General features: G+C 54.4%; 1 protein-coding gene across 1 annotated transcript in view; it reads left to right on the forward strand.

The window, feature by feature from the left end:
- The first annotated feature begins 11,145 nt into the window (after nucleotides 1-11,145).
- The window catches only part of LOC134352789 (tubulin polyglutamylase ttll6-like), a 70,460-nt gene continuing 55,407 nt past the window's right edge, over nucleotides 11,146-26,198 (forward strand). Inside the window, exons 1-3 of the mRNA XM_063060256.1 lie at nucleotides 11,146-11,178; nucleotides 19,176-19,294; nucleotides 22,331-22,461. Coding sequence (XP_062916326.1) covers nucleotides 19,274-19,294; nucleotides 22,331-22,461 — 152 coding nt within the window. The 5' untranslated portion in view covers nucleotides 11,146-11,178; nucleotides 19,176-19,273. The remainder of the gene's footprint in view (nucleotides 11,179-19,175; nucleotides 19,295-22,330; nucleotides 22,462-26,198) is intronic.

Raw genomic sequence — 26,198 nt, forward strand, 5'->3', positions numbered from 1 at the left:
CACTCTCCCCATCCCTCAATCTCCCCCTCCCTCCCTCAATCTCCCACTCCCTTCCTCTCTCCCCTCTCTCTCTGACACCCCCTCCCTCACTCTCCCTCCCTTCATGACTCTCCCCCTACCTCCCTCATTCTCCCCTCTCTCCCTCCATCATTCTCCCTCTCCCTCCATCACTCTCCCCCTCCCTCCCTCCATCCCTCAATCTCCCTTTCCCTCCCTCTCTCCCCCTCTCTCTGACTCTCCCTCCCTCACTCTCCATCCCTTGACTCTCCCCTACCTCCCTCATTCTCCCCTCTCTCCCTCCCTCACTCTCCCTCTCCCTCCATCACTCTCCCCCTCTCCCTCCATCACTCTCCCTCCCTCCATACCTCATTCTCCCTCCCTCCCTCACTTTCCTCCTCTCCCTGCATCCCTCACCCTCCCTTTCTCCCTCACTCACCCTCTCTCCCTCCCTCACTCTCCTCCTCTCCTCCTCACTCTTCCCCACTCATTCTCTCTCCCCTTTCTCTCTCACTCCCCCCTCTTCCTCCCTCCCTCACCCCCCCCATTTCCCCCTCCCTCCCTCATCTCCCTCCCTCATTCTCCCCATCTCCCTCCCTCACTCTCCCCTCCTCCCCTCCATCTCTCAATCTCCCCTGCCCTCCCTCACTCTCCCCTCGCTCCCTCAATCTCCCTCTCCCTCCTTCTCTCCCCCTCTCTCTGACTCTCCCGCCCTCACTCTCCCTCTCCCTCCATCACTCTCCCCTATCCCTCTCTCACTCGCCCTCACCTCCCTCCCTCACTCCCTCCCCCTCCCTCCCTCACTCTCCCTCCCTCCATACCTCATTCTTCCTCCCTCCCTCACTTCCCCCTCTTCCTCCATCCCTCACGCTCCCTGTCTCCCTCTATCCCTCACCCTCTCTCACTCTCCCCTCACTCATTCACTCTCCCCCTCACTCCCATCTCTTCCTCTCTCCCTCACTCCCCCCATTTTCCCCTCCCTCCCTCACTCCCCCCATTTTCCCCTCCCTCCCTCACTCCCTCCCTCACTCTCCCCTCCCTCCGTCAATCTCCCTGTCCCTCTCTCTCTCCCCCTCTCTCTGACTCTCCCGCCCTCACTCTCCCTCTCCCTCCATCACTCTCCCACTCTCCCACTCTCACTCCCTCTCTCACCCTCCTCTCCCTCCCTCAGTCTCTCCCTACCACCCTCACTCTACCCTCTCCCTCCCTCACTCTACCCTCTCCCTCCCTCACTCTACCCTCTCCCTCCCTCACTCTCCCCCTCCCTCCCAACCTCACTCTCCCCCTCCCTCCCAACCTCACTCTCCCCTTTCCCCTCCCTCCCTCTCTCCCCTTTCCCCTCCCACCCTCTCTCCCCTTTCCCCCCCTCCCCTCCCCTCCCTCCCTCCTTCCCTCCCTCCCTCCCTCCTTCCCTCCCTCTCTCCCCTTCCTCCCTCCCTCCCTCTCTCCCCTTCCTCTCTCCCTCTTTCCCCTTTCCCCTCCCTCCCTCTCTCCCCTTTCCCCTCCCTCCCTCTCTCCCCTTTCCCCTCCCACCCTCTCTCCCCTTTCCCCTCCCTCCCTCCCTCCCCTTTCCCCTCCCTCCCTCTCTCCCCTTCCTCCCTCCCTCCCTCCCTCTCTCCCCTTCCTCCCTCCCTCCCTCCTTCTCTCCCCTTCCTCCCTCCCTCCCTCTCTCCCCTCTCTCCCTCCCTCCCTCTCTCCCCTCCCTCTCTCCCCTCCCTTCCTCTCTCCCCTTCCTCCCTCCCCCACCTCTCCCCCTCTCCCTCTATCCCTCACCACCTCTATCACCCCCTCTACCTCGCTCCTATTTCCTCCCTCCCTCCCCCTCCCCCCTCCTCCCCCCCTCCCTTTCTCACTCTCCCTCCCTCTCCCTTTCTCTCTCTCCCTCCCTCTCACTCTCTCTTTCCCTCCCCTGTATCTTCCCTCCCTCCTCCCCCCACTCACTCGCCACCTCTCTCACCCCCTTCTCCACACACCTCTCCCCTACCCCTTTCTCACCCCCTCTCTCCCCTCCCCTACCCCTCTCCCTTCCCCTTCTCCCCTCACCCCTCACCCTCTCCACCCTCTCTCTCCCCTTCCTCCCTCCCTCCCTCTCTCTCCATGCCCTCACCCTCTGTTCCTCTCTCCGTCCCTCCTCCCTCTCCCCATCTCCCTCCCTCCCCCTCTTTATATCCCTCCCCTCCCCTCTTTATCTCTCTCCCCAACCCCTCCCCCTCCCTCTTTATATCACTCTTTATATCCCTCTCCCTCCCCCTCCCTTCTTTATCTCTCTCCCCCCTCTCTCCCCCCTCTCTCCCCCCTCTCTCCCCCCTCTCTCCCCCTCTCTCCCCCCTCTCTCCTCCCTCTCCTCTCTCTCCCCTCTCCCCCTCTCCCCTCTCTCCCCTCTCCCCCTCTCTCCCCCTCTCTCCCCTCTCTCCCCCTCTCTCCCCCTCTCTCCCCCTCTCTCCCCCTCTCTCCCCTCCCCCTCTCCCCCTCTCCCCCCTCCCCCTCCCTCTCTCTCCCTCAACCTCCCTTTCTCACTCTCCCTCCCTCCCTCTCCCTTCCTCTCTCTCCCTCCCTCCCTCCTCCTCCCACTCACTCGCCACCTCTCTCACCCCCCTCTCCACTCTCCTCTCCCCCTTCCCTTTCTCACGCCCTCTCTCCCCTTCCCCTACACCGCTCCCTTTCCCCCTCTCTCCCCCCACTTGCCCTCTCCCATCCCTCTCTTTCACTCCCTCCATTTCTCCCTCCCATCGCATTATTCCTCTCCCTCCTCCCTCTCCCCCACTCTTTATATCCTTCTCCCTCGCTACCTCCCCCACTATATCTCTCCCCCATCCTCCCTCTCCCCGTCCTCCCTCTCCCCCTCCCTATATCCCTTTCCCCCTCTCCCCTCTTCATTTCAACTTCCCTCTCCCCTTCAAGTTCCTTCTCCCCCTCCCATCTCTCCCACCCTCTCCCTCTCACCCTCCCTCTCCCTCTCGCCCTCCCTCTCCCATCCTTTTCTCTCCCTCCCTCCCTCTCTCTTTCTACCTCCCTCCCCAACTCTCTATCTGATTCGCTTCCTCTCCCTCTCACTCTCCCTCTGCCTCTCTCCCCCTCTCCCCCTCCCCCTCTACCCCCACTCCCTACCTCTTTATATCCCTCTCCCTCTATATCCCTCTCCCTCTCTCCCACCCCCCCTCTCTCACCCTCTCTCTTTCCCCCTCCCTCCTTCCACTCTCCCCCTCCCCCTCCTCCTCTCCCTCCTTTCAATTTCCCTCTCCCCCTCCCATCTCTCCCACCCACTTCCTCTCACCCGCCATCTCCCTCTTGCCCTCCCTCTCCCATCCTTCTCTCTCCCTCCCTCCTTCCCTTCCTCTCTTTCTACCTCCCTCCCCAACTCTCTGTCTGATTCTCTTCCCCTCCCTCCAACTCCCTCTCCTCCCCATCTCTCCTCTCACCCACTCCCCCTCTCCTCCCCTCTCCCACTTCTCCGTCCCTCTATCTATCCCTCTGCCTCGCTTCCTGTCCCTCCCTCCCTCTCCCTCCCCTCCCCTCCCCTATATCTCTCTCCCTTCATCCTTCCCCCTCTCCCCATCTCACCCTCCCCCTCCCCTCTCCCCTCTACACCACCTTCTCCCTTTTTCCCTCCCTCCCTCTCCCTTTCTCTCTCTCCCTCCCTCTCACTCTCTCTCTTTCCCTCCCCCTTCTCTCCCTTGTTTCTCTCTCTCCCTCCCTCCTTCTCTCACTCACTTGCCACCTCTCTCACCCCCCCACCACTCACCTCTCCCTTACCCCTTTCTCACCCCCTCTCTCCCCTCCCCTAGCCCTCTCCCTTCCCCCTCTCCCCCTCAACCCTCACCCTCTCCACCCCCTCTCTCCCCCTTCCTCCCTCCCTCTCTTCGTCCGTCCTTCTCCTCTCTCCCCCCTCCTCTCTCCCCCCTCCTCTCTCCCCCCCTCTGTCCCCCCTCCTCTCTCCCCCCTCCTCTCTCCCCCCTCCTCTCTCCCCCTCCTCTCTCCCCCCTCCTCTCTCCCCCCTCCTCTCTCCCCCTCCTCTCTCCCCCCTCCTCTCTCCCCCCTCCTCTCTCCCCCCTCCTCCTCTCTCCTCCCTCCTCCCCCTCCCCTCCTCCCCCTCTCTCCCCCCTCCTCTCTCCCCCTCCTCCTCTCTCCCCCTCCTCTCTACCCCCCCTCCTCTCTTCCCCCCTCCTCTCTACCCCCCTCCTCTCTTCCCCCTCCTCTCTTCCCCCTCCTCTCTCCCCCCTCCTCTCTTCCCCCTCCCCTCCCCCTCCTCCCCTCTCCCCCTCCTCTCTCCCCCTCCTCTCTCCCCCTCTCTCTCTCCCCTCTCTCCCCTCCCCCTCCCTCCCCCTCCCTCTCCCCCCCCTCTCTCCCCCTCCTCTCCCCCCTCTCCTCTCTCCCCTCTCCTCTCCCCCCCTCTCTCCCCCCCCTCCTCTCTCCCCCCTCCTCTCCCCCCCTCCTCTCTCCCCCTCTCCTCTCTCCCCCCTCTCCTCTCTCCCCCCTCTCCTCTCTCCCCCCTCTCCTCTCTCCCCCCTCTCCTCTCTCCCCCCTCCTCTCTCTCCCCCCCTCCTCTCTCCCCCCCTCTCTACCCCCTCCTCTCTCTCGCTCCCTCACTCTCTCCGTCCCTCCTTCTCCCTTTCCCTGGATGACCCACTCCCCCCCTCCCCCCCTCTCCCCCCTCACTTCCCCTTCTCCTCTTCATCTCTCCCTCCCCCTCCCCCTCTCCCTCCCCTCCCCATCCCTGTCCCCCCTCACTTCATCTTCTCCTCTTTATCTCTCTCCCCCTCCCCCTCACTCACCACCTCTATCACTTCCCTCTCCACTCCCTCTCTCCCCTTCCTCCCTCCCTCCCCCTCTCCCCCTCCCCCTCGCCTCTACACCACCCTCTCCCTTTTTCCCTCCCTCCCTCTCCCTTTCTCTCTCCCTCCCTCTCACTCTCTCTCTTTCCCTCCCCCTCCCCTCCCCTGTTTCTCTCTCTCCATCCCTCCTTCTCCCACTCACTTGCCACCTCTCTCACCCCCTCTCCACTCACCTCTCCCTTACCCCTCTCTCACCCCTCTCCCTTCCTCCTCTCCCCCTCACCCCTCTCCTTCTCCACTCCCTCTCTCCCCCTTCCTCCCCCCTCTCCTCTCCCCCCCTCCTCTCCCCCCCTTCCCGTACCCCTCTACCTTTCCCATCTCGCTCTCCCCCTTCCTCCTGCCCTCTCCCTCCATCCTTCTCTCTCGCTCCCTCACTCTCTCCATCCCTCCTTCTCCTCTCCCTGGACGACTCTCTCCCCCTCTCCCCCCCCCCCGCTTCCTCTCCTCCTCTTTATCTCTCCCTCCCTCCCTCCCTCTCCCCCACCACCTCTATCACCCCCCCACTCCCTCTCTCCCCCTTCCTCCCTCCCTCCCTCTCTCCCCCTTCCTCCCTTCCTCCCTCCCTCCCTCTCTCCCCTTCCTCCCTCCCTCCCTCTCTCCCCCTTCCTCCCTCCCTCTCTCTCTCCCCTCCCTCCCTCTCTCCCCTTCCTCCTCCCTCTCTCCCCCCTCTCTCCCCCCCACTTCATCTACTCTTTATCTCTCTCCCCACCCCCTCCCCCACTCCCCCTCACTCACCACCTCTATCACCCCCCTCTCCACTCCCTCTCTCCCCCTGCCTCCCTCCCTCCCTCTATCCCCCGTCCTCCCTCCCTCTCTCCCCATCCTCCCTCCCTCCTTCTCCCTCCCTCCTTCTCCCTCCCTCCTTCTCCCTCCCTCCTTCTCCCTCCCTCCTCTCTCTCTCCCCCTCTCTCTCTCCCCTCTCTCTCTCCCCTCTCTCTCTCCCCCCCTCTCTCTCCCCCTCTCTCTCTCCCCCTCTCTCTCTCCCCCTCTCTCTCTCCCCTCTCTCTTCCCCCCCTCTCTTCCCCCCTCTCTTCCCCCCTCCTCTCTTCCCCCTCCTCTCTTCCCCCTCCTCTCTTCCCCCTCCTCTCTCCCCCCCTCCTCTCTCCCCCCCTCCTCTCTCCCCCCCTCCTCTCTCCCCCCCTCCTCTCTCCCCCCCTCCCGGTACCACTCTACCTTTCCCCCTCTCTCTCTCCCACCTCGTTCTCCCCCTTCCTCCCGCCCTCTCTCTCGCTCCCTCACTCTCTCCGTCCCTCCTTCTCCCTTTCCCTGGATGACCCTCTCCCCCCGTCCCCCCTCCCCCCTCTCCCCCTCACTTCCCCTTCTCCTCTTCATCTCTCCCTCCCCCTCCCCCTCTCCCTCCCCTCCCCATCCCTGTCCCCCCCCTCACTTCATCTTCTCCTCTTTATCTCTCTCCCCCTCCCCCTCACTCACCACCTCTATCACTTCCCTCTCCACTCCCTCTCTCCCCTTCCTCCCTCCCCCTCTCCCCCTCTCCCCCTCCCCCTCGCCTCTACACCACCCTCTCCCTTTTTCCCTCCCTCCCTCTCCCTTTCTCCCTCCCTCCCTCTCCCTTTCTCTCTCCCTCCCTCTCACTCTCTCTCTTTCCCTCCCCCTCCCCTCCCCTGTTTCTCTCTCTCCCTCCCTCCTTCTCCCACTCACTTGCAACCTCTCTCACCCCCTCTCCACTCACCTCTCCCTTACCCCTCTCTCACCCCTCTCCCTTCCTCCTCTCCCCCTCACCCCTCTCCTTATCCACTCCCTCTCTCCCCCTTCCTCCCCCCCGTACCCCTCTACCTTTCCCATCTCGCTCTCCCCCTTCCTCCCGCCCTCTCCCTCCATCCTTCTCTCTCGCTCCCTCACTCTCTCCATCCCCCCTTCTCCTCTCCCTGGACGACTCTCTCCCGCTCTCCCCCCCGCTTCCTCTCCTCTTTATCTCTCCCTCCCTCCCTCCCTCTCCCCCACCACCTCTATCACCCCCCCTCCACTCCCCCTTCCTCCCTCCCTCCCTCTCGCCCCCTTCCTCCCTTCCTCCCTCCCTCCCTCTCTCCCCCTTCCTCCCTCCCTCCCTCTCTCCCCTCCCTCCCTCTCACCCCCCTCTCTCCCCCCCACTTCATCTACTCTTTATCTCTCTCCCCACCCCCTCCCCCACTCCCCTTCACTCACCACCTCTATCACCCCCCTCTCCACTCCCTCTCTCCCCCTGCCTCCCTCCCTCCCTCTATCCCCCGTCCTCCCTCCCTCTCTCCCCCCTCTCTCTGTCCCCTCTCTCTGTCCCCTCTCTCTGTCCCCTCTCTCTGTCCCCCTCTCTCTGTCCCCCTCTCTCTCTCCCCCTCTCTCCCTCCCCCTCTCTCCCTCGCCCTCTCTCCCCCTACCCCCTCTCTTCCCCCCTTCTCTCCCCCCTTCTCTCCCCCCTTCTCTCCCCCCTTCTCTCCCCTCTTCTCTCCCCTCCTCTCTCCCCTCCTCTCTCCCCTCCTCTCCCCCCCTCTCTCCCCCTCTCTCCCCCTCTCCCCCCCTCTCCCCTCTCCCCCCCTCTCTCCCCCTCTCTCCCCCCTCTCCCCCCCTCCCCCCCTCTCTCCCCCTCTCCCATCCCCCTCTCCCTCACCCCACTCTCTCCACTCCCCCTCCCCTCCTCTGTTCACCCTCTCTCCCTCGCCCTCTCCCTTTCTTCCTTCCTCCCTCTCTCCCTCCACCTCTCCTCTCCCCCTCCCCCTTTCCCACCTCTCCCTCCCTCTTTATATTGCTCTCCCTCCCTCCCCTCCTCTGTATCTCTCTCCCCCTCTCTCCCTCCTCTGTATCTCTCTCCCCCTCTCTCCCTCCATCCTTCCCTCTCTCCTGTTCTCTCCCTCCCTCCCTCTCACTCTCTCTTTTTCCCTCCTCCTCCCCCTCCCCTCCCTAGTATCTCTCTTTCCCTCTATCCTTCTCCCACTCACCCACCACCTCTCTCACCCTCCTCTCCACTCACCTCTCCCCTACCCCTTTCTCACCCCTCTCTCCGCTCCCTTCCCCCCTCTCCCCTCTCCCTCTCCACTCCCCTTCTCCTCCACCTCCCTCCCTCCCTCCCTCTCTCTGCCCTCTCTCTGTTCCTCTCTCCATCCCTCCTTCTCCCTCTCCCTCGCCACCTCTCACCCTCTCTCTCCCCCTCTCCCCATCTCTCCCCATCTCTCCTCTCCCCCTCCCTCCCCTCCCCTCCTCTGTATCTCTCTCTCTCCTTCTCTCTCTCCATCCTTCCCCTCCCTCCCTCCCTCTCACTCTCTCTCTTTCCCTCTCCCTCCCCTCCCCTTTATCTCTCTCTCCCCCTCTCCGTCCCTCCTTCTCCCTCTCCCTCGCCACCTCTCACCCCCTCTTTCCTCTCCTCTCCCCCCCTCTCCCCCCTCTCCCTCCCTCCCCCTCTCTCCCCTCCCTCTTTATATCTCTCTCCCTCCCTCCCCCTCCCCTCCTCTGTATGTCTCTCAATCCCCCTCTCTCGCTCCATCCTTTCCTTTCTCCCCCTCTCTCTCCCTTTCCCCCCTCTCCCTCACCCCTTGCCCTCTCCCATCCCCCTCTCTCCCATCCCCCTCTCTCCCATCCCCCTCTCTCCCATCCCCCTCTCTCCCACACTCTCTCTCTCTCTTCCCCTCCCTCTCCCCCTCTCTACATGCATCCTTCTCCCTCTCGCTCGCCACCTCTCTCAACCCCTCTCTCCCCTCCCCTACCCTGCTCGCCCTCTCCCCCTCGCTCTCTCCCCTCCCCCTCCCTGCCTTGCCATCCCTCTCTCTCGCTCCCTCCATCTCTCCCTCCCATCACATTATCCCTCGCCATCCCCTTCCCCTATCCCTTTCTCCTCCCTTTCTCCCTCCCTGCCTCCATCTCTCTCTCCCCCTCCCCCTCTATATCCCTCCCCCCTCTCACACCCCCCTCTCTCACCCCTCTCCCTCCCTCCATCTCTCCTCTCCCCCTCACCCTCCACCCTTGCCCTCTCCCACCTCTCCGTCCCTCTTTATGCTTCCTCTCCCTCCCTCCCTCCCCCTCCCCTCCTCTGTATCTCTCTCTCCCCTCCCTCCATCCTTCCCCTTCTCCCTTTCTCTCCCTCCCTCCCTCTCACTCTCTTTTTCCCTCCTCCCTAGTATCTCTCTCTCCCTCCCTCCTTCTCCCACTCACTCGCCACCTCTCTCACCCCCTTCTCCACTCACCTCTCCCCTACTCCTTTCTCAACCCCTCTCTCCCCTCCCCTACCCCTCTCCCTTTCCCCCTCTCCCCCTCACCCCTCGCCCTCTCCACTCCCTCTCTCCCCCTTCCTCCCTCCCTTCCTCTCTCTCCCTGCCCTCTCCCTCTGTTCCTCTCTCTGTCCCTCCTTCTCCCTCTCCCTCGCCACCTTTCACACCCCCTCTTTCCTCCCCCTCCCCCCTCCCCCCTCCCCTCTCCCCTCTCCCCCTCTCCCCTCTCCCCTCTCCCCTCTCCCCTCTCCTCCCCTCTCCCCTCTCCTCCCCTCTCCCCTCTCCTCCCCTCTCCCCTCTCCTCCCCTCTCCCCTCTCCTCCCCTCTCCCCTCTCCTCCCCTCCCCCTTTCTCTCCCTCCCTCCCACTTTCCCACTTTCTCTTTCCCTCCCCCTCCCCTCCCTAGTATCTCTCTCCCCCCTCTCTCCCCCTTTCCCTCCATCTCTTCTCTTCCCCCTCCCACTCTACCACCTCTCCCTCCCTCTTTATATCCCTCACCCTCGCTTCCCCACCCTCCCTCCCTCTTCCTCCCCCTCTCCTCCTCTGTATCTCTCTCTCTCACCCTCTGTCCCTCCATCCTTCACCCTCTCTCCCTCCATCCTTCACTCTCCCCCCCTCTCTGGACCCTCCCCTCTCTCTCTGTCCTCCCTCTCCCTCGCCACCTCTCTCACCCCCTCTCCTCTCCCCTCCCCCACTCGCTCTCTCCCTCCCTCTCTCGCTGTCCCTCTCTCTCGCTCCCTCCACCTCTCCCTCCCATCGCATTATCCCTTGTCATCTCCCTCTCTCCCTCTCTCCCTCCCTCTCCCTCCCTCCCTCTCTCGCCCTCCCTCCCTCTCTCCCCCTCCCTCCATCTCCCTCCCTCCCCCTATTTCCCTTCCTCCCCCTCTCCCTCCCCCTCCCCTCCTCCTTTCGACTTCTCTCTCCCCCTCCCTGCCTCTCCCCCCTCCCTCTCTCCCTCTCTCCCTCTCTCCCTCCCTCCATCTCCCTCTTTCCCCATCCCCCAGCCTGAGAGAATTGCCCCTTGCAGCAAGAAATTGCCCTTTTTTACCCCGTATTTCTCTATTCATTGAGATAGTGGGAATGGACCGTTCTGACTCCACTGAGCCGCGCTGCCCTGCAGCCCTCTGGATTTAACCCTGGCCCCATCACAGAACCACCCACAACAACCCACCCACCTACCCAGCGGTAGGTCTTTGGCAGTGTGGGAGGGAACCGGAGGGACACCCGCACGTCCACGGGGAGGGGACGGTACATCTCCTTACGGCAGCAGCGGGAATTGAACCCGCCGGCGGCGGCACTGTAATGCGCTGTGCTGACCCCTACTCTACCTTGGTGGGAGGATGATTACCTGTCTGTGTTAGAATGTTCCCATATGAACGGGGGGGGGGCGGCAGGGGGGAGAGGGAGAGGGAGAGGAAGAAAGAGAGGGAATGAGTGAGAGAGAGAGAGAAAGGGATAGGAATGGGGAGAGGGAGAGAGGGAATGAGGGAGAGAAGGAGAAAGGCAGAGAGAGGGGAGAGGGAAACGGAGAGAGACGGGGAGAGAGGGAGTGAGGGAGAGAAGGAGAAAGGCAGAGAGAGGGGAGGGAAACGGAGAGAGACAGGGAGAGAGGGAGTGAGGGAGAGGCAGGGAAAGAGAGAGAGAGAGACTCTGATCTCACATTACAGCACCTATGTTAAAGATGAAAGGTGACAGAACAATTTATTTAGTTCTCTTCCCTTATAGTGATTCTTTTCAACTACACACAACTTTCACCCCTCCCTCTTCACACCCACGCTACTGACTTCCAGGTAACGAATACACATCAGCCCTGTCTTGTTTTCCATTTAGCTGTGCTTCATGCTTCTTAGGAACCCATTGTTTGGGGTTGCATTTTGAGTTTACTGTACAGTCCATACTCAGATTGGCAGCTGCAGTCAGTTGCTGAAGTTATTTGCTCTTCATGCGAACTCCACTGATCCACACTGATCGTATGGAGGCCATTGGCCATTGTCGGTGGGAAAAATGTGGGGTATTTTATGGAGAAAGATATGAGGTTTAAGTAACTACTGTTGCCTTTCTGCTTTGAGGCAGTGTTCTTGTGGATGTGTCTGTCTCTCTGTATCTTTTATTTCAGATGAATATGGATTAATCTTTCCAACTGCAAGCAATCCAGTGGTGAGTGTGTGCAGTTCCCTTCAACTCCGCGTGTAACCTGCATCCTATTTCTGGTTGTATACGTCCATTTGTTCATTCATTACGTGCCCTTCCTATAATGTGGGCGATCACGGTCTTTCCGTGGCTATGACTGTCCTTGGCATGTTTCTCTACAGAAGTGGTTTGCCATCACCTTCTGGGCAGCGTCTTAACAAGATGGGTGAAATCCCAGCCATTATCAATACCCTTCAGAGACTGTCAGTGGCCGCATAGCTTGTGATATAGGCCGGCTGCTCATGCCTGTTCCCATGGCTTCACCTGACCCTGATTCGAGGCTTGGGGGGGGGGCGCTACTAAACAGGTGTTACACCTTGCCCAAGGGTGACCTGCAGGCTAGCGAAGGGAAGGAATGCCTTCCACCTCCTTTGGTAGAGACGTGTCTCCACCCAAGTGTATACTGAGCTGTTGCAAAACCTGCGGAGATAATTGCCTGGTGTTGATAATCTACAGCCTCGGCGAGGCCACCTTCAGGATAGAGGACAAGCAAGCATCTTGTATCCCATCTGGGAAGCCTCCAGCATCGACCTGGAACTTAGGATATAGAGCAGTACGTGAGTTCAAAGAAGAGATAGGCCATCCCTACTTTGTGCAGTTTCTGGTGATCTCTTTCATATCAGGGTGCGCAGGTGACCCAGTCTGGATTAAGTTAACAGGGAGTATTCCTATTCTCAGTGCTCTAACTTTATGCACCCAATTCGTATTTTTAGGCCTAGTTATTAGGCTGAATTTGGGGAGTAAGTGTTGCTTTTAGGCTTAGTTCGTAGGCTTCGTTTAGACTGTTAAAGCCCTTTTGGCCCTCAGCGTTGTGCTGATCTAATGAAATGGTCAATTAAGCCAGTCTCCTCTGCCGACCCAATGTCCATATCCCTCTATTTACCTCACACTCAGGGGCCTATCTAAACATCTCCAAAAAAATCCCTAACGTTTCTGCCTCTACCGCCACCCGAGGCAGTGCATTCCAGGGACCCACCACCTTCTGTGTGGGGAAAAATAAACTTGCCCTCACATCCCCTTTGAAGCTACCCACTCTTACTTTAAGTGCATGCCCTTTGGTATTAGATGTTTCAACCCTGGGAAAAAGATACTGTCTGTCTATACTCTCCATGCCTCTCATAATCTTACACATCTCTATCAGATCTCCCCCACGCCTCTGAAGTTAGTTTTCTCTAACTTCCAGTAATTTTTCCCCTCCCCCTTACCTCTTCGTCAATTCTTCACTCTGGCATCTTTTCTCCACCTCACCTGCCTATCACCTTCCCCTGGTTTCCCTCTTCCTTCTTTTTCTCCCATGGCTCTCTCTCCTCTCCTATCAGTTTCCTTCTTCTTCAGCCCTTTACCTTTCCCATCTATCACCTCCCAGCTCTTTATATCATCCTCCGTTCCCCCCCCGCCCGCCCAACACACACACAGACCTGGCTTCACCTATCACCTTCCAGCTTGTACTCTTTCCCCTCCACACCTTCTTACCCCCCGCTTTCCTTTCCAGACCTGATGAAGGGGCCTCGGCCCAAAACGTCGACTGTTCAATCCTCTCCACAGATGCTGCCTGACCTGCTGAGCTCCTCCAGGAGTTTGTGTGCGCTGCTCTGGATTTCCAGCGTCAGCAGGATCTCTTGTGTTAAAGTTAGTGGGGGACCGCAGCACCCGTTATAACGGGAGATTTTGTGTTCATGTGAATAGGGAGCTTAGTGTGTATTCCGTGGCTCACAACTGTTTAGTCTGAACAGACAAACCTGTCCCCATGCTCAATTGGGTGATTCATCGGGGGAACGATAGGAGCATCTATGTTGGGAAAGAAAGAGTTGCCACTTCCGGCCGAAACCCTTTGTCAGGACTGGAAAGGAAGGGAGAAGAGGCCAGGATAAGAAGATGGGGGAGGTGGGGGGAAGGAGGACAAACTGGGGCAGATCTTCCCCGGCTGGAGAAGGAAACAGGGGCAAGAATTTCACAGAATTTGCTCCAGAAGATGGGTTGGAAGGTTGCATCATCCTCATTCGCCAGCGTTCTTGCCTCCTCTCCTGAGCCTGCGCTTGGAGATGAATGCCAAGACCCCAGAGTTGGTGCGCAGGAGATTTGTTCAAGGGCTTCAGCTGCAGGGAGAGAGACTGGGGAAGCTGTTGCATTGACGGAGGAGTAAACAAAGTTATTCTATAAATAAAGGACAGATTTTACTGTAAACATCTGAAAACGTTGCCACAGTGCCGGGGAAGGGAGCCATTTCAGCGTGAGGAGTACAAAGTCTGGCCATAATAATCTCTGCGGCATTCACTAAATGCGAGAGGAACTCAGCACGTCAGGCAGCATCTCTGCCGGCCGGTGGTGTGGTGGCATCCGCACCGGACTTCGAGCCGAGTGGCGGTTCGAGTCCGGCCGGCTCCTTGCACGCCTTCCATCCGTGCTGGGTTGAGCGTCAAGCTGGCGACTCGGCCTGGTAAAAAAACAGACAGATGTGAAAGAAACGGCAAGGTTACTGCCCAATACACCATGAGCCGCGGAGAGGAACAACTAAAACAGTCGGCGTTTCGGGCCGAGGGCCTTCATCAGGACTGGAAATGGGATGAGAAGTCAGAGGTGAGGGGAGAAGAAGAAGAAGTACAAGGTGGCAGGTGATAGGTGATAGAAGGGGTGGGGGTGAAGTAAAGAGCTGGGAGGTCAATTGGTGAAAGAGATAAAGGGCTGGAGAAGGGGGAATCTGATAGGTGAGGACAGAAGGCCATGGAAGAAAGGGAAGTGAGAGGAGTACCTGAGGGAGGTAAGGAGATGAGGTGAGAGAGAGAAATGGGGATGGGCAACGGTGAAGGGGAAGGGTGGTGGGGGGTGGGAAATTCGCAGAAGTTCGAGAAATCAATGTTCATTCTATCAGGTTGGAGGCTACCCAGACGGAATATAAGGTGTTGCTCCTCCAACCTGAGTGTGGCCTCATCGTGGCAGTAGAGGAGGCTGTGACTGACATTTCTGAATGGAAATGGGAAATAGAATTGAAATTGGTAGCCACCAGGAGATTCCACTTTTTCAGGCAGACAGAGTGTTTATTGCTCGGCGAAGCGGTCTCCCAGTCCACATTGGGTCTCACCGATATACAGGAGGCCACACCCGGAGCAACAGGTAGTCGACCCCAACAGACTCACAGGTGAAGTGTTGCCTCACCTGGAAGGACTGTTTGGGCCCTGAATGGTAGTGATGGAGAGTGTGGGGGCAAGTGTGGCACTTGTTCCGCTTGCAAGGGTAAGGGCTAGGAAGGAGATCAGTGGGGAGGGACAAATGGACAACAGAGTCGTGGAGGATTCGATCCCTGCTGAAAGCGGAAAGTGGGGAGAAGGGAAAGATGTGCTTGGTGGTGGGATCCCGTTGGAGATGGCGGAAGTTGCAGAGAATTATGTGCTGGACGCGGAGGCTAGTGGGGTGGTAGGTGAGGACAAGAGGAAATCTCTCCCTGCAGGGGCGGCATGAGGATGGGGTGAGAGCAGACATTCGTGAAATGGAAGAGAGGTGAGGGCAGCTTTGATGTTGGAGGAAGGGAAGCTCCTTTCGTTGAAGAAGGAGGACATCTCCTTCGTTCTGGAATGAAAAGTCTCATTCTGAGAGCTGATACGGCAGAGCCAGAGGAACTGAGAGAAGGGGATGTCATTTTTACAAGTGACAGACTGGGAAGAGGTATATTTCAGGTAGCTGTGAAAATGAGTCGGTTTATAAAAGATATCAGTAGATAAACTTACTGCAGAGATAGAGTCAGAGAGATCAAGAAAGAGAAGGGAAGTGTTGGAAATGGACCAGGTAAATTTGATGGCAGCGTGGAAGTTGTAGGCAAAGTTGATGAAGTGGACGAGTTCAGCACTGGTGCAGGAAGCAGCACTAATGCAGTTATTGATGTAGTGTAGGAAGAGTTGGGGCATGATACCAGTGTAGGCTTGGAACATAGACTGTTCCACGTAGCCGATGAAAAAGCAGGCATAGCTGGGACCCCCGCGAGTGCTCGTGGCTTCACCTTTTAGTTTGAAGGAAGTGGGATGAGCCAGAGGAGAATTTGTTGAGGGTGAGGAACAGTTCCGCCAGAGAGAGGAGAGTGGTGGTGGAGGGGAACAGGTTGGGTCTGGTGTCCAGAAAGAAGCAGAGAGCTTTAAGGCTGATGGGGGCTGGAGGTGTGTAGGGACTGGACTGGAGGTGTGTTGGGACTGGACATCGGTAGTGAAAATGAGACGACCAGGGCTAGGGAACTTGAAGTCATTGAAAAGATCAAGAGCAAGTGATGGGTTTACCTGGACAAGTAGGTTTGTGGATCTTGGGTAGGAGGTAGAAATGGGAGGTGCAGGTTGAGGGAATAATGAGGTTGGTGGTGGTGGGTTGGAGATCCCCAGAGTCAATATGGTTGGTGATGGTGTGGAGGACAATGGCCTGGTGCTCCTCAGTGGGGTCCTGTTCCAGGGGTAAGTAAGAGGAGGTGTCTGAGAGCTGGCGCTGGGGCTCAGCCAGGTAGAGGTCAGTTCGCCAGACTACTACAGCACCTCCCTAATCTGCAGGTTTGATGGTGAGATTAGGATTAGTGCGGAGGCAGTGCAGAGCGGAGTGTTGAGAAGGAGTGAGGTTGGAAATGGAGAGGAATGTTGAAGTCGAGACGGTTGATGTCCCATCGGCAGTTGGCAATGAAAAGGTCCAGAGCAGGCAGAAGACCAGGGTGGGGTGTCCAGGAAGAGGAGGAGGGTTAAAGATGGGAGAAGGGGTCACTGGTGTGGGGTGGGGCGTCCTTGCCTAAGAAATAGGCTCGGAGACGGAGATGGTGGAGGAAGAGCTCGGCATCATGGTGGGCACGGAACTCACTGAGGTGTGCGTGCGGGGGGATAAAAGTGAGGCCCTTACCGAGGACAGAACGGTCTGCCTCAGAGAGGGAGGTTGGAAGGAATTGTGAAGACCTGGCACGGATGAGAGCTGGGATTGGAGTGGGGGAGGGGGTTGGTCGTGTCTGAGGAGAGGGGAGGATTGAGGTGTTCAGGGAAGGTGATAGATGGGTGAATAGAAGAGAACTCGTAGTGGGGGAGCCAAGATGGAATATATTGTGTGTGGCTGCTCTGAATTTATATTATCTGTTGAACCTCTTGTGTTTAATCTCTGGTGTGTTTCTGGTTTTTAATTGTGAGGAGAGTTAATTTGCTCCAAAAACAATAATTCAAACTCAGGGATAGAAGAGCTTCAGGAGTCTATTCAGCAGCGGTGGGAATTGAACCCGGGTCGCCAGTACAGTAAAGCGTTGTGTGGACCGCTACGCTACCGGGCTGCCCCACGGTTCACTTGGAATCCAGCACTGTGTATGGAGTATATGATCGACAGGATTATGTTAAAAACAGATCCAGTGCCCTCCTTGGTTGGCGGGGTGGAGACACGTCTCTACCAAAGGAGGTGTGAAGCGCTCTTTCCCTCCGCCAGCCTGCAGGTCACCCTTGGGCAAGGTGTAGTACCTGCCACCTGCCTAGCCCCCCAATCTGGGCTATGTGAAGCTAAGGGAGCAGGTGGTGGATGGTTGTATGAGCAGCCGGTGCAGATCACAAGTCCAGGTTATGCCACCACTGATGCCAGTCAGACAATCTCTGAAGAATATTGATAAAGGCTGGAGGGTCACACATCTTGTAAAGACACTGCCCAGAAGGCGGCAGTGACAAACCACTTCTGTAGAAAATTTTGCCAAGAACAATCATGGTCATGGAAAGACTGTGATTGCCCACATCACACGACACGGTGCATAATGGTGACGTCATATGACACGGCACATAATGATGAAGCAGCTTAATTTCCAACTGACAAATGCTGGAAATCCAGAGTAACACAAGCAAAATGGAGCAACTCAGGAGATTAGAGAGCTGGATAAAGAGCCAACATTACGGGCTGACCTCCAAGAGGTCCACAGCCTTGTTGTGGTTTGAAGGCTTGCATGCCTCAGTGACCCAGAGAGCTCTGCTGGCTGGGGTCAGGGCTTTGTGCTTTGGCTTTTGGTAGGATCGCCCACGCCGAACAGGTCAAAGGGTAGAGGTCAAACTAAGAGTAGTCCAGCAGTCCTCCGGATTCGGGGGTTCAGCTCAGAATTGTTACGGAAACAGTAGTGAAGATTCCTTCTACGTCTGAGTGCTGACGATACTCCTGAGTCTCCACCCGGGGCTTGCGTGGCTGACAGTAGTGAAAACGGAGAGAAGCCACCGACGTGATGAAGGGAGTCCTGAAGATCGTCAGAGACGGAGGACCTTCATTGCAGAAGGTAAAGTAAGTTTCAGGCGGAGACCCTTCATTAGGACTCACTAATACTTTGTGATTTGTGAAACCGACCATTGTGTGTGGGACATTCTGACTCTGCCCAGCTGAAACTACATAGGGGGAAGGCATCAGATCGGTATCGGCACTTTGTGAAAGATATATCCCTGCTTCTTAAGGCCCAGTTCAGGACAGATCTGTTTCATCACTTAAATCTCTGTTTAGTTGTATATTCAGGGTGCCATGCGTCAACCCTGTAACAGAAAGGGTTGTGCTAGTTGGGACGTGCTACCATTGTAATTATGTGATTCTGTCAATCTGCCTGACTCTATTCAAAATGTTCACATTAAGTAGGTGATTAGTTAATCAATCATGGTGTCCACGAAGTCAAAGTAAAATTTATTATCAAAGTAGGTATGCGTTTCCATCTACAACCCTGAGATTTATTGATTTATTGATTCTGTTAAAGTTTTTATTCCATAGATTTATTTTCAATAAATCTATGGAATAAAAACCTTAACAGAATCAATGAAAGACCGCGACAACTTGGGGGTCAGCCAGAGTGCAAAAGGCAACAAGCTGTGTAAATCCAAAAAGAAAGAAACAATAAACAATAAATAAGCAATAAATATCGAGAACATGAGATGAAGAGTCTTTGAAAGTGAGTCCACAAGTTGTGGGAACATTTCAGTGATGGAGCAAGTGAAGTTGAGTGAAGTTAACCCCTTTGGTTCAAGAGCCTGTACCACCTTCCTGATGGTTGAGGGGTAATAACTGTTCCTGAACCTGGTGGTGTGAGTCCTGAGGCTCCTATACCTCCTTCCTGATGGTTGAGGGGTAATAACTGTTCTTGAACCTGGTGGTGTGAGTCCTGAGGCTCCTATACCTCCTTCCTGATGGTTGAGGGGTAATAACTGTTCCTGAACCTAGTGATGTGGGTCCTGAGGCTTCTGTACCTCCTTCCTGTTGGCAGCAATGAGGGAGGGAGTCGGATGATGGATGCTAATTTCCTGTGACAATGTTTCATGTAGATGTGCTTTACCTGTGATGGACTGGGCAGCATCCACTACTTCTTGTAGGATTTTCCGTTCAAGGGCATTGGTGTTTCCCTACCAGGCTGTGGTGCAGCCTGTCAATATACTCTCCACCACACATCTATAGAAGCTTGTCAAAGTTTTAGAGGTCACGCTGAATCTCCACAGGCTCTCAAGGAAATAGAGGCACTGCCGTGCTTTCTACAATGGAATTTACAATAAAAACTCCACGTAAACACAGATTGCCAAACAACCAATGTGCAAAAGAATGCAAGTTGTGTATTAAAGAAAAGCAGGGAACTTGAGTTGTAAAATGTTCTTGAAATGTGAGTTTGCAGTTTGCAGGAAATCTGAAAAATAGTGTCTGGAGAGTAAGAATCTCTCGGATTCACCTGCACCCTACATGAGGACTGAAAAGGGTTCTCGGCTTGAAACATCGACTGTGTATTCAATACCTTAGATGCTGCCTGACCTGCTGTGTTCCTCCGACAGTTTGCATGTGTTGTTCTGGGTTTCCAGCTTCTGCAGAGCCTCTCGTGTTTATGAAGACCCTCCCCATTCCTGCATTTGTTGCTCCGGTGTTTCTCCATTCTCCAGTCCCCCACCTTCCTTCCTTCCTCCTGCGACGGCGGCAATCTATTGGTCTCCAGTCTACAATCACAGACTGAACTGGCATTGTTTCTTTCGCAGTTCACCGTGCAGCCGCACTCTTTGGGTTGAAAGAGGTCGGCGAAGAGGAGCAATGGACATTGTACTGGTCGGACAATTTCGTGTCACGGGATAAAGCCATGTCACTAAAGCGGTACCAGGTAATTGACCCACGGAAGAGCCAATGAGAAGCTCCCATTCTGCCCCCACCCCCAGAAACTGCACCATTGTGAAACTCCACTCAGCTTTTAAATTTCATGATGTTGATGCTGTAGTTACAAGGCATTCCTTCCCTCCGCTAGCCTGCATGTCAGCCTTGGACAAGGTGTAGCACCTGGTTAGACCCCCCCCGCCCCACTGATCAGGTCACGTGAAGCCATGGGGGCAGCTGGTAAATGGTCGTATGAGCAGCCAGTGCAGATCAGAAGTCCTGGTGACATAACCACTGATGCCAGGCAGACAATCTCTGAAGAGTATTGACAATGGTTTGGTGGGCGGGGTGGTGGGGATTAACCATAGAACATAGAATAGTACAGCACAGTACAGGCCCTTCGGCCCACAATGTTGTGCCAACCCTTAAACCCTTCCTCCCATATAACCCCACCACCTTAAATTCCTCCATATACCTGTCTAGCAGTCTCTTAAATTCCACCAGTGCATCTGCCTCCACTACTGACTCAAGCAGTGCATTCCACGCACCAACCACTCTCTGAATAAAAAACCTTTCTCTAATATCCCCCTTGAACTTCCCACCCCTTACCTTAAAACCATGTCCTCTTGTACTGAGCAGTGGTGCCCTGGGGAAGAGACGCTGGCTGTCCACTCTATCTATTCATCTTAGTATCTTGTATACCTCTATCATGTCTCCTGTCATCCTCCTTCTCTCCAAAGAGTAAAGCCCTATTTCCCTTAATCTCTGATCATAATCCATACTCTCTAAACCGGGCCCCATCCTGTTAAATCTCCTCTGTACCCTTTCTAATGATTCCACATCCTTCCTAAAGTGAGGCGACCAGAACTGGACACAGTACTCCAAGTATGGCCTGACCAGAGTTTTATAGAGCTGCAACATTACCTCGCAACTCTTAAACTCTGTCCCTCGACTTATGAAAGCTAACACCCCATAAGCTTTCTTAACTACCCTATCTACCTGTGAGGCAACTCATATTGTCCCCACCTTCATCAAGTTCCCTCTCATTGGTGAATACCGAAGAGAAGTATTCATTGAGGACCTTGCTCACTTCCACAACCTCCAGGCACATCTTGCTCTCCTCAGCCCCTTCTTAAGCTCCTTTCTTGCTACTCTATATTCCTCAATAGACCCATCTGCTCCTTGCTTCCTAGACCATGTATGCCGCCTTCTTCCACCTGACTAGATTTTCCACCTCACTTGTCACCCATGGTTCCTTCAGCTGATCATTCTTTATCTTCCTCACCGGGACAAATTTATCCCTAACATCCAGCAAGAGATCTCTAAACATCGACCACATGTCCCTAATACATTTCCCTGCAAAATCATCATCCCAATTCACACCCGCAAGTTCTAGCCTTATAGCCTCATAATTTGCCCTTCCCCAATTAAAATTTTTCCTGTCCTCTCTGATTCTATCCTTTTCCATAATAATGTCAAAGGCCAGGGAGCAGTGGTCACTGTCCTCCAGATGCTCGACCACTGAGAGATCTGTGACCTGACCTGGTTCGTTCCTTCATACTAGATCTAGTATGGCATTCCCCCAGTCGGCCTGTCAACATATTGTGACAGGAATCCATGCTGGACATACTTAACAAACTCTGCCCCATCTAAACCATTGAAACTAATCAGGTGCCAATCAATATTAGGGAAGTTAAAGTCACCCATGACAACAACCCTGTTATTTTTGCACCTTTCCAAAATCTGCCTCCCAATCTGCTCCTCGGTATTTCTGCTGATACCAGGGTCCCAATGGAGTAACTACTCCCTTCCTGTTCCTGACTTCCACCCATACTGACTCAAAAGAGGATCCTGCTACATTACACACCCTTTCTGTAGCTGCAATAGTCTCCCTGACCAGTAATGCCACCCCTCTTCCCCTTTCCCCCCTCGCTATCCCTTTTAAAGCACTGAAATCCAGGAATATTGAGAATCCATCCCTACCATCGTGTAAAGACAATACCCAGAAGAAGGCGATGGCAGACCACTTCTGTAGATAACATTTGCTGAGAACAATCACGGTCAGGAGACCGTGATTGCCCACGTCATACGACATAATGGTTATGATGTGCACACAGTACTGTATTTGTCATCGTGGAACAGAGAGTGAGTTTGTAACTCTGGCGGGAACAAAGGATTTTGGGAATGGCGAGGGTGGAGCACCCCAGGAGGGGTGTGGGACAGGTGGCAGAGAATGAGTGCCAGGGGTGGGGGTTGCAGACACACCCAGCCCTGAGACAGCAGGCAAGGTCACTTGATTCCAAAAACTGATTTATTAATCATTACAGAATGTCTCTCTGGTGCCTCCCCCTCCCTTTCCCTTTTCCCAACCATGATTCATTCCCCTCTCCCTGCCCCACTTCCCACTCAGTCCGCAATAGACACCCATATCAGAATCAGGTTTATCATCACTCACACATGTCATGAAATTAGACTTTCTTTGTGGCAGCAGTACAGTGCAATACATAAAATCAGTACAGTACTGTGCACCCTTGATATTTAGATGTGCTCCTAAGACTTTTGCAGAGTACTCTACCTCATTATGATCTTGCATTTTGTCATTTACCTGTGCTGCATTTTCTGGGCAGCTTTTACACTTTATTCTGTACTTTGATTATTTTACCCTGTTCTGTCTCATTGTACTGATCTGTGTGAACAGTAGGCAAGACAAGCTTTTCACTGATTCTTGGTATGTGCATGAAAATCACAGGAGGTCAGCAGTTTCTGACATACTCAAACTGCCCCGTCTGTCACCAGCAATCATTCCACGGTCAAAGTCACTAAGATCACAAATTCTTCCCCCTCTATTCTGATGTTTGGTCTGAACAATGACTGAACTTCTTGACCATGTCTGCATGTTTTTATGCATTGAGTTTCTGCCACATGGTTGGCTGATGAGATATTTTATATTAAGGAGCAGGAGCACCTAGTAAAATGGTCACTGAACGTATGCCACGTCATACTGGTATACCGTCTGCATGGATTGATAATTCTTTTCCTCACACAGAAAATGAATTACTTTCTTGGGATGAACGGAATCTGTATGAAGGATTTGCTGGTCATGAACTTAAATCGCATGCTAAGGCAACACCCAGAAGATTACAACATCTTCCCAAAAAGCTGGCGTTTACCATCTGAGTAAGTTTAAAGACCACCTCGAAATGGAGTGGGGCTCTGTTCATGCGTGTGTGTGTTTCAAACTTTCAAAGTACATTTATTATCAAAGAATGTGTAAATTATGCAACCCTGAGATCTCCTTGCTTGTTAGCAGTTGCAAAGGAAGAAATCCAAAAGAACCCAATTAAAACTAAAGGCCAACACCCGATGCGCGGAGAAAGGGAAAAAGCACAAATCATGCAAACAGTAGAAGCAAGCGACAACATTGTGAACCAAAATCTGTATGGTCTCTCTGAACCATAAAGTGTGTGTGTGTGTGTGTGTGTGTGTAGGTTATGAAAAGATTAAAGATTAGCCTTACTTGTCACATGTACAGTACATCGAAACATACAGTGATATGTGGTCTCAGGCACAGAGCCGAGAGTGCATCGAACCGGCAGAGCCCGGGTCCCGAGAACAAGGAACGACCTGAGATTTGGACGATTTAAGTGCCGGGCCAGATTGAAAAGGTCAGGAGGTGACGAACGGGCTGGTATTCAGCTCGCTGCTCGGCAAGGTTTACTGAGTAGTGCGCTGAACTGAGGCTGTGGCCTGCAACGAACAGGCTCCTGGACTAGCTGCAGTGACGACTGGCTCCGTGTCAGTGCACTCACTTCTGTCAACTTCAGTTCTGAAAGTTATTTGCTTACTTTTATTGTTGGCACGATTTAATTTTGTTTCTGCCCATTGGGTGTCTGGCAGTCTTCACTTTTTTAATGGGTTCTTTTATGTTTCGTTGTTCTGTGGCTGCCTGTAAGGAGACGATTCTCAGGATTGGATGTCGTATACCTACTTTGATAATAAATGTACTTTGAACTGCATCAATGACACTTAGCACCACTTTCCCATCTCTATTACATCAAAGGTTAAAGTTCAAAGTAAATTTATTATCAAGGTACATATATGATATGACCTTGAAATTTGTTTTCTTGCAAATACAATAGAATTTGTGAAAGACTATAAATAACAAAGACTGACAAACAACCAATGCGCAAAAGAAGACGGATTGTGCCAAGTTGCAGAGTTCTTGAAAAAGAGTCCATACGGTTGTAGAATGAGTTGAGGGTGGAGGTGAGTGAAGGTATCCATGCTGATGGTTGAGGGGTAATTACTGTTCCTGAACCTGATGGTGTGGGATCCCAGTCTGCTTGGACCCCTTTGTCCAATGAGCTGAGAGCATGGGTGTGGATGTTGGATGCTGTTTTCTTGTGGCAGTTAAGTGTACTTAATGGTGGGGAGGATTTTGCCTGGCATGGACTTTCTATAAACTCTTCCATTAATGCACTTTGGTCTGAAGATGAGATACGTTTAAAAAAAAACTCAACATATCTCATCTTAGCAATCTTTGTTGAACATACACTCAAGTTGCAAGGGTCCACTAAGTTAACACCTAATGGAAAGAGATATTAAATGACCATTACCAGTCTCTCCTCCCATGTCCCCACCATCGCCCCCTCCCACTCTCCCTGTCACTTCCTCTGTTGCTTCCTCTTCCCACTCATCCCCACTCCCCTCTCCCAATACTCCCCCCCACTCCCCTGCCACTCTGCTCTTGCACTCCCCCGCTCCCAATCCCCCATGCATGCCCTCCAACACACACCTCCCAATCCCCCCTTTCACTCCCCCCAACACCCCTCCCACTCCCCCCTCTGAGTCCTGTCTCCCACTCCTCCCTCCACTGCCGCCTCCCCTCCCCTCTCACATCTGTATCATACAGCTCTCCAGTGATGTGGATGCAGCGTATAAGATATAGCTGACCAATCTCCCATTATCGCCCAAAGGCAAAAGTACCCACATGATCCACCTCCAAGTTTGCGGATGACATGAAGCTGGGCGGAAGTGTTAGCTGTGAGGTGGATGCTAAGAGGATGAAGGGTGACTTGGATAGGTTAGGTGAGTGGACAAATTCATGGCAGATGCAATTTAATGTGGATAAATGTGAAGTTATCCACTTTGGTGGTAAAAACAGAAAAACAGATTATTATCTGAATGGTGGTCGATTAGGAAAAGGGGAGGTGCAACGAGACCTGGGTGTCATTATACACCAGTCATTGAAAGTGGGCATGCAGGTACAGCAGGCGGTGAAAAAGGTGAATGGTATGCTGGCATTTATAGCAAGAGGATTCGAGTACAGGAGCAGGGAGGTACTACTGCAGTTGTACAAGGCCTTGGTGAGACCACACCTGGAGTATTGTGTGCAGTTTTGGTCCCGTAATCTGAGGAAAGACATCCTTGCTTTTGAGGGAGTACAAAGAAGGTTCACCAGATTGATTCCTGGGATGGCAGGACTTTCATATGATGAAAGACTGGATGAACTACGCTTATACTCGTTGGAATTTAGAAGATTGAGGGGGGATCTGATTGAAACGTATAAAATCCTAAAGGGATTGGACAGGCTAGATGCAGGAAGATTGTTCCCAATGTTGGGGAAGTCCAGAACGAGGGGTCACAGTTTGAGGATAAAGGGGAAGCCTTTTAGGACCGAGATTAGGAAAAACTTCCTCACACAGAGAGTGGTGAATCTGTGGAATTCTCTGCCACAGGAAACAGTTGAGGCCAGTTCATTGGCTATATTTAAGAGGGAGTCAGATATGGCTCTTGTGGCTAAAGGGATCAGGGGGTATGGAGGGAAGGCTGGTACAGGGTTCTGAGGTGGATGATCAGCCATGATCATACTGAATGGTGGTGCAGGCTCGAAGGGCCGAATGGCCTACTGCTGCACCTATTTTCTATGTTTTTGTGTTTTCTATGATGGTTATAATGACTGCATCCCTCACCTGCTTAAAAAAACTATGGTGTCAAAGGCAAGTGCTCATTCAATAGTCAACAAATTAGGAAAAAAGATGGCAAGGTGGGACTTGTGAGGCAAAGAGATGGTGCGGTGGGACTTGTTCGGCAAAGGGATGGTGTGGTGGGACTTGTGAGGCAAAGGGATGGTGTGGTGGGACGTGAGGCAAAGGGATGGCGTGGTGGGACTTGTTGGGCAAAGGGATGGCCTGGTGGGACTTGTTGGGCAAAGGGATGGCGTGGTGGGACTTGTGAGGCAAAGGGATGGCGTGGTGGGACTTGTTAGGCAAAGGGATGGCGTGGTGGGACTTGTTGGGCAAAGGGATGGCCTGGTGGGACTTGTGAGGCAAAGGGATGGCCTGGTGGGACTTGTGAGGCAAAGGGATGGCATGGTGGGACTTGTGAGGCAAAGGGATGGCGTGGTGGGACTTGTGAGGCAAAGGGATGGCGTGGTGGGACTTGTTGGGCAAAGAGATGGCGTGGTGGGACTTGTGAGGCAAAGGGATGGCCTGGTGGGACTTATGGCCTCTAGTTAAATTGACAGCAACAAAAGAGAGTTAATTTAAAATAAGTCTCTGCAATCAGCAGCAAATATAATTCAGCCATGTCTCCTGACTAAAAGCAGTGAGTGAAGGAGAGCTGAACAAGGTACAGAGGGAATGGATCTTTGATGTAGAAAGGAAAGCTAGGGGTCCAAGTTCATAACTCCCTGCAAATGGCCATGCAGATAGGTAGGGTGATCAAGAGGGTGTACAGAAGTCTTTGCCTTCTTGGTTGTACACTCAGTACCCGAGTAAAGACGACATTTCACAGCTGTATAAAGCTTCAGTCAGCCTCCATTTGGAGTATTGTTGCAGTCTGGTCACCCTATTGCAGGAAGGATATGGAGGCTAAGACTGCAGGACCATAAGACACAGGTGCAGAATTGGGCC

This window comes from Mobula hypostoma, chromosome 10 (genome assembly GCF_963921235.1).
Source record: "Mobula hypostoma chromosome 10, sMobHyp1.1, whole genome shotgun sequence".
Classification (NCBI taxonomy): Eukaryota; Metazoa; Chordata; class Chondrichthyes; order Myliobatiformes; family Myliobatidae; genus Mobula; species Mobula hypostoma.